Raw genomic sequence first — 18,838 nt, forward strand, 5'->3', positions numbered from 1 at the left:
TCGACAACTACTGATTTGAGCATGTTCTTTCTACTTTTCTCTGTTGTGCAAAAGAGATGACCACTAAAATGACATTAGGTGTGGATTGCCTCTTACAAGGAGAGAATCGATGAGAAGGAAACAGCGAAAGAGATCGAGCAGGAAATTAAGGGAGAAAGAGATTCAGTGAGAGTTTCGGACTGGGGATCTATACAAGAAATTTGACTATTTGAGTTTCTGAAACAATAATATATTAATTCATTTTCCTGCTCTCAACAAACAAACAAATTGTTGGCCAAAAACCAATAACAAAAGGAACTAAACAAAACTTTATGGACTTCTACAAAGCACAGAGGTCCAGCTATATGAAACTGATTCATTCCTAGCTACAAAGAAAGTATCATGCTACAATGAGTCCCTGCAGAGTTTTCAAAAGCCAATCTACTTCCCAGTGAAGCATCTCATTAATTCCCCCACAGTAACTTACCACCCATACTTGGAAGGTTGTCCATTGCTCACTCTCCACTACCATTGTTATTGCTGGCAGCTTTGTTTTTCCTTAGACCTCTCCTCTTTTCTTCCCTGCAGAAGTTGAAAGAGATCAAGTTGTTGCCCATAACAAGACCCATGTCATTCGACTCATTCCAAACAAGACAAGGACAAGAAAGAACCATAGTTATATCAACTTGTTGGATGTGGCCTCATCAATATTAACTTACAAGCTACATTGGTTTTTAGGAAAGGCAAAGATGCAGTTAATTTATTCTAATGATGAAAAGAGAATGGTCAACCATGGTGATAAATGAGAATGCATAATAAGTAAAAAAAATTAATGGAGATGTACCAGCAAGGAAACCCCTGATAGATTAATGGCCTTCAAGGAAAGAAGACCAAGAGTATTATAATAGCGTAGTTTTGCACAATATCAACTACATTTAAATTTACAATGTAATTAAGATGTGAGGATCAAAAGTACTGCGTGTATTTCCATAGAGCAAAAAAGTAATATAGTTTACAAATTTTGATTAAGAGATGCATAAAAGTAAAAACATTTAGTGAAAACAAGATTACTTTTTACGTAAAAAGATTAGGTAGACACAATATAGTAACAGGATATTTCAATAAGAACATATACATCTCACTTGACTGTCTACCATGGCTTCAAAATGTACCATGGGCTTTAAAGTTAAGTTAAAGTAAAACTTTCAATTTGTTCTCCCTAAAGCAATACTGTCTTTCAACTAGTGCAAAGTTTAGTTAATGAATATTGACACCCAAAAAAAAGTGGAAAAGCTAAACAGTGCATGCATTTCCAGTTTATGGATGTCATCATATGAATTGTAGACCCAGCCTACAAGGGTGCTCAACAAACCCATCCTACGCATGATCTCATACCTTCCAGTTATTTAGAAATATTGCTCTCCACCTGATCAAGTTTCTGAATAATTTCAACGGAACCTCATCATCGTAAAGTATATCTAATTTTAAACCTTCATGGAAAATAAAATAGCCTGACAAATCAGCCCCACTTACGTACTCCTCCTCCCACCCCCCCCCCCCCCTTTCCAAGATTTTGAAAAGAAAAAGAGCATAAAAACAAACCCCACTTTTCTTTTTCCTTGCACAAATTAAAAAGAAAAAAGGGAAAGCTATAACTATTCACTACAAATGAAAAAACTCTTATTGCCACACGAAAAAATAGTACGCAATCAATTAATTGGAAAGGTAGTAATCCTTCATATATCAGAGGTCAAAGAAAAGATGATATTCAGAATCAATAGTAAAGAAATAAAGGTGTGCACTGTGATAATCCTTCATATATTCCTAAACTGTCCACTCTTTAATAAAACTAATGCATGTAATTGTCCCCTGTGCATAGTCATAGTCAAACTTATTCCTAACAAAAACAAACACACAGAGGAGAACCTTAGAAAAATGAATATACCGATTCTCCTTTTGATTTAGCAGTGCCAATTTGTTTTCATACTCTGCTTCCCAGATGTCAGTGGTGCACAGGGATAAAAGGGATTTGGGATTGAAGTTGACAAATCACATAATTCAACCTGCATAAACACAGGTCATCCCTGCGCAGAAATATTTGTCATTCAACGTGTCTTGGCTTCAGATTAAATTGCTGCAAGTGCCTGTTTCTGAGCCTGCATAAATTAGTTCAAAATCCAAATATTAAATTCATGAAAGAGATAGAGAGTTTGACATATGAATAAATCTACAAAATCAAATGTAAACAAATCGAAGCCCTAACCTGGGTGAGAGAGACAGAGTCGGAGTTTTATAGTTTCTAAGAGATCGAAACTCGGTGAGAGAGAGAGTCTGAGTGAGTTTTCTGGGTTTCTAGGTTTCGAAACTCAGTGAGAGAGGGTCTGAGTTTTCTGGTATGATGGGCGATGGACGTGCTAGGATGGGTTTCTGAGTTTTCTGCGTTTTTGGTGGGAGGATGGCGAAAGGGTGGCGACAGCGAGGATTGAACGACAGTGCCAGGACGGCGAGAGAGAGTCTGATCTTTCTGGGATGGGTTTCTGAGTTTTCGGTGAGAGGATGGCGAGATCGAGGGTGGCGAGAGGGCGAGGATTCAGGGAGAGAGTGAGAGACTGAGAGGGCGAGGATTCAGTGAGAAAGTGAGAGACTGAGAGGGCGAGGGCGGCGAGAGAGGGTCTGGGTGAGGCTACGTTATTTATTTTGAATGGAGAGTGAAATGAGCGGAAGTTCTGTGTGATTTGGGTTTTACCACTTTTTTGATGCATCCCTCAAGAAAGTGGTAACTCTGTCAAGATTTGGTTACTTACCAAATTTTGACTATGAGTTACCACTTTCTTGAGGGATGCATCAAAAAAGTGGTAACTTCACAAAACTGCCTAAAACCCAAGTTACCACTTTCTTGATCTTAAATTCAAGAAAATGGTAAATTCACATCAACAATTTGGTAACCACCTACGCATGCAACTGTATATAGATGAAAAGGCAATTGCATTCTCTGAGTATTAAAAACTAGCTTCTGTTTGCCAATCAGGTTTGAACATGCAATCACAAAATTATATCTTGACCAAACTTACCATTTTCTTGATTTTTTTTCTCAAGAAATGGTAAGTTACCACATTCTTGATCAAAGTTACCATTTTCTTGAACCAACCATCAAGAAAATGGTAACCAAATCAGCCAAGCAAAACATGTTACCAAATTCTTGATCGTTCGATCAAGAAAATAGTAACTTGGTTCAAGAATGTGGTAACTAAGGCCAATCTTGACCAAAGTTACAATTTTCTTGATTTTTTTCCTCAAGAAATGGTAACATTTTCTCAAGAAATGGTAAGTTACCACATTCTTGATCAAAGTTACCATTTTCTTGAACCAAACATCAAGAAAATGGTAACCAAATCAGCCAAGCAAAACACGTTACTACTTTCTTGATCAATCGATCAAGAAAATGGTAACTTGGTTCAAGAAAGTGATAACTCAGCCTAAGCTTGACCAAACTTACCATTTTCTTGATTTTTTCTTCAAGAAATGGTAACTTTAGATCAAGAAATGGTAAGTTACCACATTCTTGATCAAAGTTACCATTTTCTTGAACCAAACATCAAGAAAATGGTAACCAAATCAGCCAAGCAAAACACGTTACTACTTTCTTGATCAATCGATCAAGAAAATGGTAACTTGGTTCAAGAAAGTGGTAACTCAGCCTAAGCTTGACCAAACTTACCATTTTCTTGATTTTTTTCCTCAAGAAATGGTAACTTTAGATCAAGAAATGGTAAGTTACCATTTTCTTGATCCAAGTTACCATTTTCTTGAACCAATTCTCAAGAAAATGGTAACCAAATTAGCCAAGCAAAAAACGTTACCACTTTCTTGATTGTTCGATCAAGAAAATGGTAACTTTGATCAAGAAAGTGGTAACCAAGCCCAAGCTTGACGAAAGTTACCATTTTCTTGATTTATTTCCTCAAGAAATGGTAACTTTTTCTCAAGAAATAGTAAGTTACCATTTTCTTGATCCAAGTTACCATTTTCTTAAACCAATCCTCAAGAAAATGGTAACTAAATCAGTGGGGCAGAAAACGTTACCACTTTCTTGATCGTTCGATCAAGAAAATGGTAACTTCAATCAAGAAAGTGGTAACCAAGCCCAAGCTTGACCAAAGCTACCATTTTCTTGATTTTTTTTCTCAAGAAATGGTAAGTTACCATTTTCTTGATCCAAGTTACCATTTTCTTCAACCAAACATCAAGAAAATGGTAACCAAATCAGCCAAGCAAAACACGTTACCACTTTCTTGATCGTTCGATCAAGAAAATGGTAACTTAGTTCAAGAATGTGGTAACTAAGGCCAATCTTGACCAAAGTTACAATTCTCTTGATTTTTTTCCTCAAGAAATGGTAACATTTTCTTAAAAAATGGTAAGTTACAACATTCTTGATCGAAGTTACCATTTTCTTGAACCAAATATCAAGAAAATGGTAACGGAATCAGTGAAGCAAAACACGTTACCACTTTCTTGATCGTTCGATCAAGAAAATGGTAACTTGGTTCAAGAATGTGGTAACCAATCCCAACCTTGACCAAAGTTACCATTTTCTTGATTTTTTTTCTCAAGAAATGGTAACTTTTTCTCAATGAATTGTAAGTTACCATTTTCTTGAACCAAATCTCAAGAAAATGGTAACTTCATCACTGGGCCAAAAAAACGTTTCGCACTGCAACTGTGTATACACGAAAGGGCAATTGCATTCTCAGAGTGCTAAATACAAGCTCCTGTTTAACAATCAGGTTTTGACATGCAATTCAAAATTACACTATTTGACAAGTCTGGAGACGCGCCAGAGGTTCATTTTTTTTTCAACTTGGGTGGGTTAATTTTATATTTTGGGCGAGGATGGAATTTTTTTGGTTTCAATTTCAATATTTTGTGTTTTAATTTTTTTGTTTTAGTGATTTTCTGTTTTAGTTTTTTGAATTTTAAATTTTGTAGGGGGTTTTTTTTAGATCAAATTTTTTAAGGTATTAAGTATTAACAAGTTTAATTAAAAACCTTATACTAAAAGTCTAAAACTATATACATTACACATTTACATGTGTTTTACATTTTTAATCAATATTGTATCAAAATTTTTAGGCATTCTTGAGTTGGGTAAAATTTGTTGAATATCAAGTACCCAAAAGTGCCAATACATATTTTGCCAATACACATGCTTGTATTTTGCTGCCCCTTTATGTATTAACCAAAACCTTTTTCTGTTTTTTAATCATTGAATAATGCTGTTATAATTGGGATCCTGAGCAGTCCCTGTCGAATCGTTTAAAATCATTTAAACAGATCAAACGCAATGAATGAATTGTCAAAAGAACAAAGCAAATGCCATTTGTTTTTTCAGCCCAACTGATATCCAAAACAAGATTGGAAATCGTAATCAAGTTTTTTCGATGTATAAAACCTCCTGAAACTGATATAAATAAACAAGATTATACATGTCAATTTTTAATGGGATTTGGATGTTATAAATGTTATTTATATTCCATTCTCTCATAAAAATCCATCCATTCAACAAAAATCCATCCATTCATAAAAAATTTCATCCATTCATTTAACTAATCAATATTTGTTCAAATACATGTTCCAAAAGCACGGAGAGTTTCAGAGACCAATTTTGATCCTTGGAGAACATAATGGGACCATTGGAAGTGGTTTGGAAAATATCAGCAACTAGCTTGAACACACTTGGTATGAAATACTAGTCAATCTTCATGTGTTGATTGCTGAGATGTTGCAGACCACACAATGGCAAGATACTCTGCCTCTGCAATAGGTCTGGAGGCAAGGTTGCTTCTTCACACAATTTTAACATGAAGATATACATTGAGCGAACAGAACTACCAACCCAATCTGCATGCATTAGTTTGTTTTCAATAATAGTGCCTTTTAGATCCCAATTCAAAAACTTCATGAGATAGCAAAGAAATACATAAGATAGCACAAGATACATGATTATTCAATTATAACTGCTGAAAATGGCAACAAAACAAGTAAGAAAGTACTGTGTGACATTTACTAAAGAAATCGGAATATTAATGTGTGATTTAACTTCTCAGTGTTATCTGCTATATGATACTTAGGTTATACCAGACAAAAGGATAAAAGAGTAGTACTTATCTCGGTGGTATAAGCTTCTGTGCTTCTTTTCCTCAGTTTGTCATGCTGGTCAATAATTCTGAAAAACAGAGAAAAGAAAAGTGGTAAGCATGCTAAATACTTGCTAAAGAAAAGTGGTAAGCATGCATATACTTGCTAAAGTGGGAGACTTGAATATATTGTGCCCTGGAAGAATTTCATGCTCATATATTGTCTGAACACCCATGCCCAAAATTTTTAACCATGGAATAGATTTAGTCTCTAGTTGTTAAAGTCAAAAGCGGCTGCCAAGTCCATGCAAAAAGTCTGAATTACTAGTGACCTTCCCATTTCTTAGCAACAACTCAGATGAAGGGCCTTCGTTTTCTCTTCTCTACCTCTCTACTCCAATTTTTAGTCATGAATTTGACCAGTGCAGCTGATACCATATCTCCATCACAATTCATCATAGAATAGACACATATTGCAGACTATTATAAAGACTACAGAGAAACACCACATGACAAGCTTATCTAGTAATGCAATCACTATTCTTCCACTAAAAGACTGGTTTTTAGTATGGTTTGTAAGGTACATGTATTGATGATATAAGTATCTTTCTAATAATCCGGTTAAAACTTAAGGTCAACATTATGATGTCTAGATAAAGTCATGCAGATTACAGATTGGCACAGGAAAGATACATGTATATTCTTTCTTTTAATCAATGCAGCAGAGACTTATTAGTAGATAAATAGCACACACATACACACACACACATTCCAAAAAGACATGAGCAGTCATAAGCATTTATAGCGTTTTGCATGCAAATGTCCTGAAATCCCTAAATATATCCATACCTTGAAATCGAACAATTATCAAAACTATCCACATGAACCCATACCCCAATAACAATTTTAAGCCAAATCTTCAAATTAAATGGGAAAACGTCAAGACCATACCAAACCCATAGTGCAAAATACCTTAAATTAACAGAGCACAACAGAGGAAGGAGTGAGCAATTCGTGTGATGGATGTGCAATTCGTGGTTGAGCTCTGTCCCATTAAATTGATTCTTTGTGAAGTGAGCTCTGTCCCTCTGGAAGTGTGGATGGATCTCGGATTGGGTTGTGCACTGAGCTCAGCTCTGCCCCTGTGGAAGTCTCGATGTACCCATTAAATTGATTCTTTGTGAAGTGAGCTCTGTCCCTCTGGAAGTGTGGATGGATCTCGGATTGGGTTGTGCACTGAGCTCAGCTCTGCCCCTGCTGGGTTGTGCACTGAGCTCAGCTCTGCCCCTGTGGAAGTCTGGGTTTTTTCGTGAAAGGCTACCTGATAAGTGCTAACCCTGTATATTAGCTCACTTTCTCTCTCATCTCATTAACATGCTACCTGCTGGCCCATAAGTTTTTTTCTTAACCGTTAGATCAACATTTACTGATCTAACGGTCAAGAGCTTAAAGGCATCTAATGCCTGCAGTCATGTTAGAATTCCCGTTCAATTCAAATAGATTAGAAAGACGCCCCAAATCCCTTGGAATACTTCCCGAAATGTAATTGTTACCAATACCAAAGGCTTTCAAGTTTGACAAGTTACCTATTGTGGGAGGTATAGTGCCAAAATGTAATTTCTTCCGGAATACTTCCGGAAAGCATATTGTATGATAGAGAGAGGACCCCAATCTCTCTGCATTGATCAATTGTCGAAGGGATCTGGCCACTGAGTTCGTTGAACGAAAGCGAAGGTTTTTGAATATTAGGCCAATGATGGCAAAGATCCACTGGCAGACTTCCTGAAATGTTATTTTTAGCTAGAGAAAAAAGAACTAGAGAAGAAAGGTTGAGGAGAGCAGAAGGGAATGACCCTGTGAAGCCATTTGTGCTCAAAGTCAACTCTTCTAATGTTGGAATGTTACCCAAAGATGATGGAATTTCACCCACAAGATTGTTTGCTCCAAGATATAATTTCTGAAGCCTGGGTAAGGAAGCCAACTCTTTAGGTATTTGACCACTTAGCCTGTTTGCTGCGAAGGATATGGTTTTGAGCTTCTTGCAACGATCTAAAGTTGGAGGGATGTTTCCATCCAACCGGTTACTTTGTAAAATAAGAATCTCCAAGCGACGCAAACGACTGATTTCATTGGGCAAGACCCCAAAGAAGCTGTTATTTCGTAGATCAAGTGAGATGAGAAAGGAGAGGTTGCCAATATGAGGGGAAATGGTGCCTTGGAGACCCATATAGGAAAGGTCCAAGGCTATGACTCTTTGCCTGTGTTTACTACAAGAGACCCCAATCCAATTGCAGAAGCTTGTTTTGGTGGTCCAATTACCACCCAAGATAGTATTGGTGGGGTCAACTGTGAGTTTAGATTTGATGGCAAGGAGAGCAGATTGATCAGTGAAGTTGGAAGTTGAAGATATGGCCAGCTGAGGGAAGCATGAGTACTGCAGCAATGCAAGTACTCCAAAAAGAAAGAGGATTTGTGGGTTTTGAATGAACATGGTGGGCATGCATGCAAGGTAATTGAAGGCTCAAGTTTTGGTTGTGGAAATGTGCATGCATCATCAGCATTCAGCCATCCTTTAAATACACACACACATTTCCTGGTGCTTGACTTGATCAATCAGCAGTTGACCCTAACAGGATATACCTCAACATAAATAAGTTGAGGTATACCTCAACAGAAGGAGCCTGATATACATATATATATATATAGGCACTCTAAAAATATGGTTGATCTATACACAAAAGACGGTTCAAGTCATGCCATTAATTATACCACTAATCATGACTGATGGGAGTTGAAGGGTCAACTGCTGATTAATTGATCAAGTCAAGCACCAGGAAATGATCTAGTGTATGTATTTAAGGATGGTTGAATGCTGATTGATGATGCATGCACATTTCCACAAGCAAAACTTGAGCCTTCAATTACCTTGCATGATATGCCCACAATGTTTATGCAAAACCCACAAATTCTCTTTCTTGTACTTGCAGTTCTTCGCCCAAAGTCCCAACGCTTTTTTTATGTACAATTTGATGTATGTAATAACATAGGATGTGATCGTGTTTCCAACGATCCGAATCATTTATTTTTTAATTCTTCACTCAAAGATCATTCCTATAAAAAATTAGCTCAATTGGAGATGTAGAAGTTAGGTAACGGTGCTTGAACTTATGAACGATTGTGGATTTTTTAATACTAATCGAACGAGTAGATTAATTCCGATTTGGTCAATTTTTTGTAGGGATGATCTTTGAGTATAAATGAATAAAATGAACGGCTCCGATCATTGAAATCACATTGTAATCTTCACAATTGTTGAATCGACAAAGTTTAATATAATTATATTTTTCAAGTGTATTTATATGTAGAAGCTCACATTTAGATCATGTTTCCAATTATCCGAACCGTTCATTTTTTAGTTTCTCACTCAAAGATCATCCTTGCAAAAAATTACTTCACTCAGAGATGTATAAGTTAGGTAACGATGGTCAAACTTATGAATGATCGTGGTTTTTCTAATGCTAATTGAACTGGTAGATGAATTTCGATTTGACCAATTTTTCCTAGGATGATCTTTGAGTGGGGAATTAAAAAATGAACGGCTCAAATCGTTGAAATTACGTTATAGTCTTCACAATTATTATAACAACAAGGTTTTAACGAAAGAGTTAATTGAATTATACTCTTCAAGTATATTTATATATAGAAGCTCACATTTCTATCGTGTTTTTAACGATTTGAATCGATCATTTCTTAGTTCTCCACTCAAAGATCATCCATACAAAAAATTATCTCAATCAAAGATATAAAAGTTAGGTTTAGCGTTTAGGGTGTATGAACGATCGTGGTTTTTATAATTATAATCGAATGGGTAAATGAACTTCGATTGAGCCGATTTTTTGCAAGGATGATCTTTGAGTATAAACAAAGAAAATGAACGGCTCTGATCATTGAAATCACATTGTGGTCTTCACAATTACTGAAACGACAAGGTTTGAACAAAATAGTTAATAGAATTATATTCAAGTGTCGAAACCGTTCATTTATATGTAGATGGTCATATATCGATCGTGTTCCAACGATCCGAACCGTTCATTTTTTAGTTTCCCACTCAAGGATCATCCATGCAAAAAATTAGCTCAATCGGAGATGTAGAAGTTAGGAAACTATGAAATTTTTAATACATTTTATATTTCTATATATTTAAAATTATAAATATAATTTAGTAATTAAGTTAAAATTTAGAATCCTATTATATATTATTAAGAATACAATCTTATTATAATGATTTATTATATATTTTTTTTAAATACTAAATATAAATTATAAATTTGTAAAAAATGGTATTAGGATCATACTTTGGGCGACGAATCTGCAGATTCGTCACCCAAAGTTACTTTAGGCGATGAAATTATTTCTCGCCTTAAGTGACGTTGGGCAACGAATTTATAGATACCTCGACTAAAGTCACTTTGGACGACGAATCTATATATTCGTCGTCCAAAGTCCAGTTCATTTTTTATGCGCATTTATATTTCTGTATAAGAATACGATGCGATAGTGTTTTCAACAATTCTAACCGTTCATTTTTTAGTTCCATACTCAAATATCATCCCTACAAAAATTTAGCTCAATCGAAGATGTAGAAGTTAGGTCACAGTGATCGAATTAATGAACGATCGTGATTTTTATAATGATAATCGGATGTGTATATGAGCTTCGATTGAGCCGATTTTTTGCAAGGATGCTATTTGAGTATGAACATAGAAAATGAACGGCTCCGATAATTGAAATCACGTTGTGGTCTTCCCAATTATTGAAACGACAAGGTTTGAACAAAATAGTTAATAGAATTATACTCTTCAAGTGTCGAAACCGTTCATTTATATGTAGATGGTCATATATCGATCGTGTTTTAACGATCTGAACCGTTCATTTTTTCGTTTCCCACTCAAGGATCATCTATGCAAAAAATTAGCTCAATCGGAGATGTAGAAATTAAGAAACTGTGAAATTTTTAATATATTTAATATTCCTATATATTTAACATTATAATATAATTTAGTAATTAAGTTAAAATTTAGAATCCTATTGCATATTATTAAGTATATTATAATCTTATAATGATTTATTATATATATTTTAAATACAAAAAACACTTATTTGTAAAAAAAAAAAAACACTTATTTAAATTATAATTTGCAAAATAAATTCATGTCTTAAATTTTGTCACCTAAAGGGATCTTGGGCGACGAAATAATTTCCTTATTTCGTCGCCCAAGGGTAAAAATTTCACTCAAAAAATTGGCGGGAGAGGCTAGCGCAAAAAATTTCACACACTTTAGGCGATGAAACCTGCCATCTACATTACATCAACCATCACCAACATACCCACAATACAAAAGAGAGTTTCTCAACCAACTTTACTATGCGAAATCTATACTATACTATACTATACAAAAGAGAGTTTCTTAACCAATATTGCACAGAAATTAATTCCACAACCATACTATAATCGAAAAATTGACTTGCACTAAACCCTAAAATAGATTTGTACAATTTGCAAATAACTAAAAAATATTACAAAAACAACCATACCACATCAGAAATCGATCTAGAGAGTAAAGACCTGCAAATGAAAAAAAAAAAAAAATTATAATGAAAACATAGAAGTTTAATGAGAACAAAGAAAAATTATAAGGAAAAAAGATTATAATGAAAACAGAGGAAAGGAGTAAATCTCGATGAAGATCGTGGGAATTCGCCGCCTAGATCGCCAGAAACAACGGAGAAGGGTTAGGGCTGTTAGGGTTTCGAACCACCACGTACGGCGGCTGAATCGGCTGGGTGTTTACACTATTGAACTCATCTCACCCAGGGGAAGATTTCAGGACCCACTCGATGGCAAGAGGTCGCCGGAATTAGTGACCCATCGGAGAAGAAGGTCGGTTCAGGTTCGGTTTAAATCTATGTTTTCATTAGGTTGTTAGGCAATCAAAAGGCAGGAATACAGAGATAAGGAAGAGACAAGTTAGTTGGGGTCCATGTCGCCGGCGTTGGCTACTGGACGATGAAAAGATGGTCGGAAAGAGCTCACGGCAGAGGAGAGAGAAGAGATAGAGAAGGGGGTGTGCGGCTACTGAGGAGGAAAATGAGAAAAAAAATGCTGAAGTTAGGTTTTATAGTAAAACCCTAGCTGACGAATTTACAAAATTTCCATTTAACTTGAAATACCTGAAACTTGATGGTCGTAGCTCCGTTTCACGTCTTCTTCGTGTCTACTTTCGAGCCCTATCCAACTAGATCAAAAGATCGTTTAAAATCTAAACATTTAATTTTGTCAAAATAAAACCTTAAACCAATTTATAAAAGCATTTCTTTTTAAAACAATCAATTTTATAATTTCATAGAAAAATAATTTTAATGAAATATATAATAGGAAATAATTTCAAAATTTTCTATAATAAGTATTTAGAGCTTTTTTTTAATGGGAATGGGCTAGTGGTAGGGGTGTGATTTGGATTGGAAAATCCGAATCCGACCGATTCCAATTCGAAAATTTCCAATTTTGGGAGCTTGATTCAAATCCGAAATCTGAAAAATGCCAAAATCCAAAAATTCAGAAAAAACTAATTGGATTGGAATTGGAATGTTTATATAAATTATGCCAAAAATTTCTAAGGCATTCTGATCCAATATTTCATAAATTATGCCAAATTTATTTTGTATTTATATTAAATATTTTATCATTTTTTTAGTTTTCTACTATATGTTTCAATAATTTTTTATTTGTTTCAAACATGCACATACATATATATTAAAAACAGATGACTAATTATAAACATATGTATATTATAAATATATGTGTATCATAATAATATAAATTCTAACAAAAACACTCACCATTTTGTACTTGTAATTTTTTTTTTAATCAGGGGCAATTAATTTCATCATTATCTGAAAGTTCCGAAAATATAATATTCCAAAAAAATCAAAGAAATTTGAAAATTCCAAATTGGAATGAGATGTTGAAATTCCGATTTTTTGGAATAAAAATTTCATTCCAAAATTTTTTGGATTAGAATTGAAATACCCTATTTCTGTTCCCTCATTTCCAAAACACACCCCTAGCTAGTGGAAATGAGCTAAGGTTATGTTTAGTGGCAATGGTCTAATAGTGTTATATTTATTGGAAATGGGTAAGGAATTTCACAAATAGTGGAGATTTGTAACTATTACTTCTATAGTTTGAGTCTTAAGTGGGAAATAATAATTTATCAAATTTTATTAATCTCACCCTTTGTCTCTTTTGGTTGGATTTGGATTGGGAAATGAATAATTATCCTACTAATTTTTTTTTATTTCAATGTTTATCATGCCACTTATTAATTAGTCAACTATTGTACAAATTAGTGGGACCTAAAGCAACCGTCTTTTTCACCATAATTTTTAAAACAAACCAAAATATTAATCGGTGACTCCAAAAATGTCAATTGTCACTAATTTCAATCCAGTTTCAATTCAAAGTGGCTTTAACACATATTTGTTGTAGTGTTACTCAAGTACAATACAATATAGCACAGATCCCTAGATCATTCATACACTTCCATTTCATTGATATTCCATTGTAGTACCAAATCTCATTCCAAGATCATTCTAAAGTAAGTTAATTTCTACATTGTTTATCTAGGTGCTCTGTAAATTGCTTGCATGACTTGGAATAACTTTTTATAGAGATCATCACCTACTCAAGAAAGTCCAGTTCACTGTTTTCATGGTCAAAGAATGTGTCTTGATTTTTGTTCTGTATGGAAGTTTTGGGCTTTTGGCATTCACATATGGCGAGTTATGAATAAATAAACCACTTAGAGAAAAATTTGTACTTCTACTTCCACGCATTGATTAACCATAACATTAGAAAAGCATACATAATTGGTTTAATAAGAAACGCAAACCAAAGTACAAAGTTACCTTTACAAGAGACTAATGCAGAACGAGTTTTAACAATTATTGGTGTGCATTCACATAAAATTCCCGAACAATAATCTCAAACACCATGGTACATTGTGTCTTAAAGAAGCGCCATTTTGATTTTGTTAAGCTTGGCCACCACATCTTTAATGTCGATTCGTTCTTCTGGCGAGTCCATAGAACACATCAAGCCTAACTCCATGATGGACGAAAGGATCCTCTGCAGGACAGATACATCTCTTCCACCTTCTACACTCAATAAACCATTGTCCACGACATTCATTATTGTTTCTGGAAGTGACGCATTTATCCATTGCCTCAAAGTCAGTTCTCCAGAAAACATTTCTTCTGTGGGTTTCTTTCTTGTGACAATTTCTAACAACATAATTCCAAAACTATAAACATCACCCTTGGCAGACACTTTTCCTTCCGAACCATACTCTGCCAAAATCACAGTAGTTGGGAAACTATAGCATTATTAAACCATATACCCACATGCAAATTCAAATGTCACGATGCAAATTCAAATGCAAACCTTTCAGACATATACCCACATGCAAATTCAAATGTCACGATGCTTTTTAACAAGAATGATTAATTGCACTTACTTTCAGTAGATTTAGAAGATTTAACTAGTAATTTGTAAAGATTGATAAAAGTCACTTTTTGTTTATTTCCTTTAATACCTACATCAAATGTCACTTGTGATTTTAAGGAAATAGATTGTCAGAGAGTAAAACTGAACAGTTTACCTGTAGGCATTCGTTCCACTGGGTACCAGACAAACAGAGAAGTAAAACTGAACAGATTACTTTAAAGACAGAAATATCTACACTAAAGTATAAGCACTTCGTTTTCAATCATACACAAATATTTCCTGATTTTCTAGTCCAAATATTTTCCCCCGAGTCTCCACTATGCTCTGCTATCCTCATTTACAACATACCACAGTATCTAAAATGTTTGTGCACAAAAAGCACACAGAACAAGAAACAAAAAGACAGAGCACTAACAAGACACAAAACAAGTAACTAGTGACCATCTAACGAAACCAAGCCATCATAATTTTTCTGACATTCTTATAGGAATAATTTCATGATTTTAGATCTTTTTGGTAAATAATTTACTTGGTTTTCAATGTAAATATAGTACTGCATCTATAAAGTGTCCTACTAAGACAAGCAAAATTACTATGCTGATTTAAATTAACAGCAATAAACGTAATGGATTTACCTGGTGCAAGATAGCCAAGCGTACCAAGGGTTTTGGTATGTGTTGCATCCTTGTTTTTTGCTAAAATTTTTGCAAGACCAAAATCTCCCACATGTGCAACCATGTCTTCATCAAGAAGAACATTGCTAGGTTTCAAATCACAGTGAACCACAACTTCTGACTGACCATGATGCAGATATTCCAATGCAGTTGCAATATCCACCAGCACATTTACTCTTTGTAGAAGATTCAGACAGTAGTTGTGCGAGTACAACCACCTCTCAAGGCTTCCATTGGACATATATTGTAGCACCAAAGCTCTTACCTCAGGGCTTGAGCACGTAGTTATGACCTTGACAAGATTTCTATGCCGGATTGTCCGCCATACGTTGCATTCTGCTTCAAAACTTTTAATGGCACCCTCCATCTGCAAATTTAGAACTTTGACAGCAACAGTTGTCCCATTAGAGAGAATCCCCTTGTACACAGAGCCAAAACTTCCCACTCCCAATGAGTTGCTTTCACTGAAGTCATTTGTAGCACGACGGAGTTCTAGATATGATATCATTTCATGCTCTTTTTTTGTTAACTCTTCAATTGAACTTGCAGTGGCTACATTTCTTTTCCGGTATCGTGTCACCATATAAATGAGAGCTATGAGGATGATTATTGATGAAATGGCTGGAAGAACATATTTGAGAAAAAGATATGTTTTCTTGGATTTTTGAGTGCCACGAGTTTCGCAAGGTGGGACTCCAAAAACTGGTCTCCCACAAAGTGCTCTGTTCTCCAAAAATGATATGGAAGTGAAGTTGACAAAAGGTCCTTTTGAAGGAATCTCTCCAGAGAGCTGATTAAAAGAGAAATTCAAATACTTGAGATATTTGAGTTCTTCAAGAGACTTTGGTATTGTGCCAGAAAGATTATTGTGTGAGAGGTCCAAAAACTCCAACCCTTTCATATCACCCAAATTCTTAGGAATAGACCCTAAAATCAAGTTGTTTGACAAATTTAGGGAGTTTAGGCTTTGAAAAGCTTCTATGTTGCTTGAAATGTTCCCTGTGATTTGGTTCCAAGATATATCTATCATTTGAATTGCATTCGACCTTTTCATGGTTGGAGGCAAGTATCCACTGAAAGAATTGGATGACAAGTTTAAGAACAAGAGACTCTCAAGGCTCCATACATTCACCGGTATTAATGAATTGAGTCTATTGGAATTTAGGAAAACTTTTTGAAGAAAACTAAGGTTTCCTATGCAATTTGGGATCAGTCCAGCAATTTTATTATATTCTAGTGATATTTCTCCCAGGTTCCTGAGAAGACAAAGCTCTTCTGGAATGAAACCTGTAATATTGTTGTTGTCAAGATACAATCTCTGCAACATCTCCAATCTTCCAATTGATGATGGAATTTTTCCACTTATATTGTTGTAAGACAGGTAAAAGGTGGTCAATTGTTTCATGGAACCAATTGTCTTGGGTATATGACCCTTGATTTGGCACCCTCGTGCGTAAAATAATTGGAGGGAAGAAGAGTAGCTCCCAAAGGTTTCAGGTATGATGCCATTTAGCGGATTTTCACTCAAAGTTAAAAGTTCCAGCGAACTGCTATTAAATAAAGAAGAAAGGAATCTAAGTTCAGGAACTCCAGGATCTCCTGTTAACTTATTCCCTCCCAGAAAAAGTTCTTGGAGGTGGTTTATGCTCCCAAGATTCATGGGTATTGGTCCATAGAGTAAGTTTAGAGAAACATCAAGCTCTCTAAGCTTAGTAAAATTTGAAAAGTAGGATGGGATATATCCAGTAATTTGATTTAAAGAAATATAAAGCAATTCAATGTTAGGAAGGTAAACTTTAGTGTATGATGGGAAAGTTCCAGTAAGGGAGTTTTCTGATGCGTAGAAAATTTGGAAGGAGGAGATGTTGAAAATTTCATGAGGTATTTCACCAGTAAGGTTATTCTTACCAATCTTCAATGCAAGTAGATTAGAAAGACGCCCCAAATCCCTCGGAATACTTCCCGTAATGTAATTGGATATTATATCAAAAACTTTCAAGTTTGACAAGTTACCTATTGTGGGAGGTATAGTGCCAGTCAATCTATTAGCACCAAGATAAAGCTTTTCAAGATTTTGTAAACTCCCAATTTCTTCTGGAATACTTCCGGAAAGCATATTGTATGGTAGAGAGAGGACCCCAATCTCTCTGCATTGATTAATTGTTGAAGGGATCTGGCCACTGAGTTTGTTTCTTCCAAGTGAAATGTATTGAATATTAGGCCAATGACGGCAAAGATCCACTGGCAGAGTTCCTGAAATGTTATTTTTAGCCAGAGATAAACGAACTAGAGATGAAAGATTGAAGAGAGCAGAAGGGAATGGCCCTGCTGTGAGGCCATTTGTGCTCAATTCCAATTCCTCTAATGTTGAAATGTTGCCCAAAGATGATGGAATTTCACCCACAAGATTGTTTGCACCAAGATGTAATTTCTCAAGCCTGGGTAAGGAACCCAACTCTTTAGGTATAAGACCGCCGAGCCTGTTTCCATAAAGGGATATGACTTCAAGCTTTTGGCAGTGATGTAAAGTTGGAGGGATGTTCCCTTCCAACTGGTTATATCGCAGCATAAGAATCTCCAAGCGACGTAAACGACTGATTTCATTGGGCAAGACCCCAAAGAAGCTGTTATTTTGTAGATCAAGTGAGACGAGAAAGGAGAGGTTGCCAATATGAGGGGAAATGGTGCCTTGGAGACCCATATAGGAAATGTTCAAGGCTGTGACTCTTTGCCTGTGTCTACTACAAGAGACCCCAACCCAATTGCAGAAGCTTGTTTTGGTGGTCCAATTACCACCCAAGATAGTATTGGTGGGGTCAACTGTGAGTTTAGATTTGATTGCAAGGAGAGCAGATTGATCAGTGAAGTTGGAAGTTGAAGATTTGGCCAGCTGAGGGAAGCATGAGTACTGCAGCAATGCAAGTACTCCAAAAAGAAAGAGGATTTGTGGGTTTTGAATGAACATGGTGGGCATGCATGCAAGGTAATTGAAGGCTCAAGTTTTGGTTGTGGAAATGTGCATGCATCATCAGCAATCAGCCATCCTTTAAATACACACACATATTTCCTGGTGCTTGACTTGATCAATCAGCAGTTGACCCGTGTTTCTTCCACTCCGATCAGCATTAAGATTGAATCAATGAGTGGGACCGGCCACGTATGACTAATAATCAGAGTAATCAAGAAAGAGAAGCTGTACGTGGTGTTTCCTTTGTCCATATCGAAGAGAACCTGTGGAAACTTACTTGGAAATAGCTTCATGCAAAAGTACTAATCGACTTTATTAAGGTAGTGGAGAACACGTCTTTCAAATTGATTGGTTAACTTGGACTAAATCTTAGTTAATTTGTTTAAAGATCAACCCAGTCAACAAGTACTCTGGCTCAAGTCCAAATTCACAGTGCTTGATTGATAAACCTTGTCTTACAAAGGTCCAACATACAACATACAACGTCCAATCTGATAGGCCCCATATTTTGATT

General features: G+C 35.5%; 1 protein-coding gene and 2 long non-coding RNA genes across 3 annotated transcripts; all 3 read right to left on the minus strand.

Annotated features, from left to right (window-relative positions):
• Positions 1-1,369: 1,369 nt before the first annotated feature.
• Positions 1,370-2,610, minus strand: LOC147293512 (uncharacterized). Its single transcript, XR_015120590.1, has 3 exons — positions 2,243-2,610; positions 1,925-2,135; positions 1,370-1,417 (listed from the first exon to the last, which is right to left on the minus strand). It is a non-coding gene; the product is annotated as an uncharacterized LOC147293512 (long non-coding RNA).
• Positions 2,611-5,552: 2,942 nt separating this feature from the next.
• LOC147293513 (uncharacterized) lies at positions 5,553-7,596 on the minus strand. The gene is made up of 3 exons (XR_015120589.1): positions 7,089-7,596; positions 6,144-6,205; positions 5,553-5,880 (listed from the first exon to the last, which is right to left on the minus strand). It is a non-coding gene; the product is annotated as an uncharacterized LOC147293513 (long non-coding RNA).
• Positions 7,597-14,161: 6,565 nt separating this feature from the next.
• On the minus strand, positions 14,162-18,354 carry LOC147293514 (uncharacterized). Its single transcript, XM_086233232.1, has 2 exons — positions 15,318-18,354; positions 14,162-14,525 (listed from the first exon to the last, which is right to left on the minus strand). The coding sequence occupies exons 1-2, from the start codon at positions 18,328-18,330 to the stop codon at positions 14,185-14,187; spliced, it is 3,354 nt and encodes a 1,117-aa protein (XP_086089358.1). The 5' UTR covers positions 18,331-18,354; the 3' UTR covers positions 14,162-14,184.
• Positions 18,355-18,838: the final 484 nt, after the last annotated feature.

Source organism: Dryas octopetala, chromosome 2 (genome assembly GCF_963921425.1).
Source record: "Dryas octopetala chromosome 2, drDryOcto1.1, whole genome shotgun sequence".
Taxonomy (NCBI): domain Eukaryota; kingdom Viridiplantae; phylum Streptophyta; class Magnoliopsida; order Rosales; family Rosaceae; genus Dryas; species Dryas octopetala.

Bases quoted from the DNA above. Each gene is read 5' to 3' on its own strand.
- LOC147293514 (XM_086233232.1), bottom strand. From the start codon at position 18,330: ATGCCCACCATGTTCATTCAAAACCCACAAATCCTCTTTCTTTTTGGA. The intron at 14,526-15,317 runs GTAAATCCATTA...TGATTTTGGCAG, and splicing joins GCTTGGCTATCTTGCACCAG to AGTATGGTTCGGAAGGAAAA.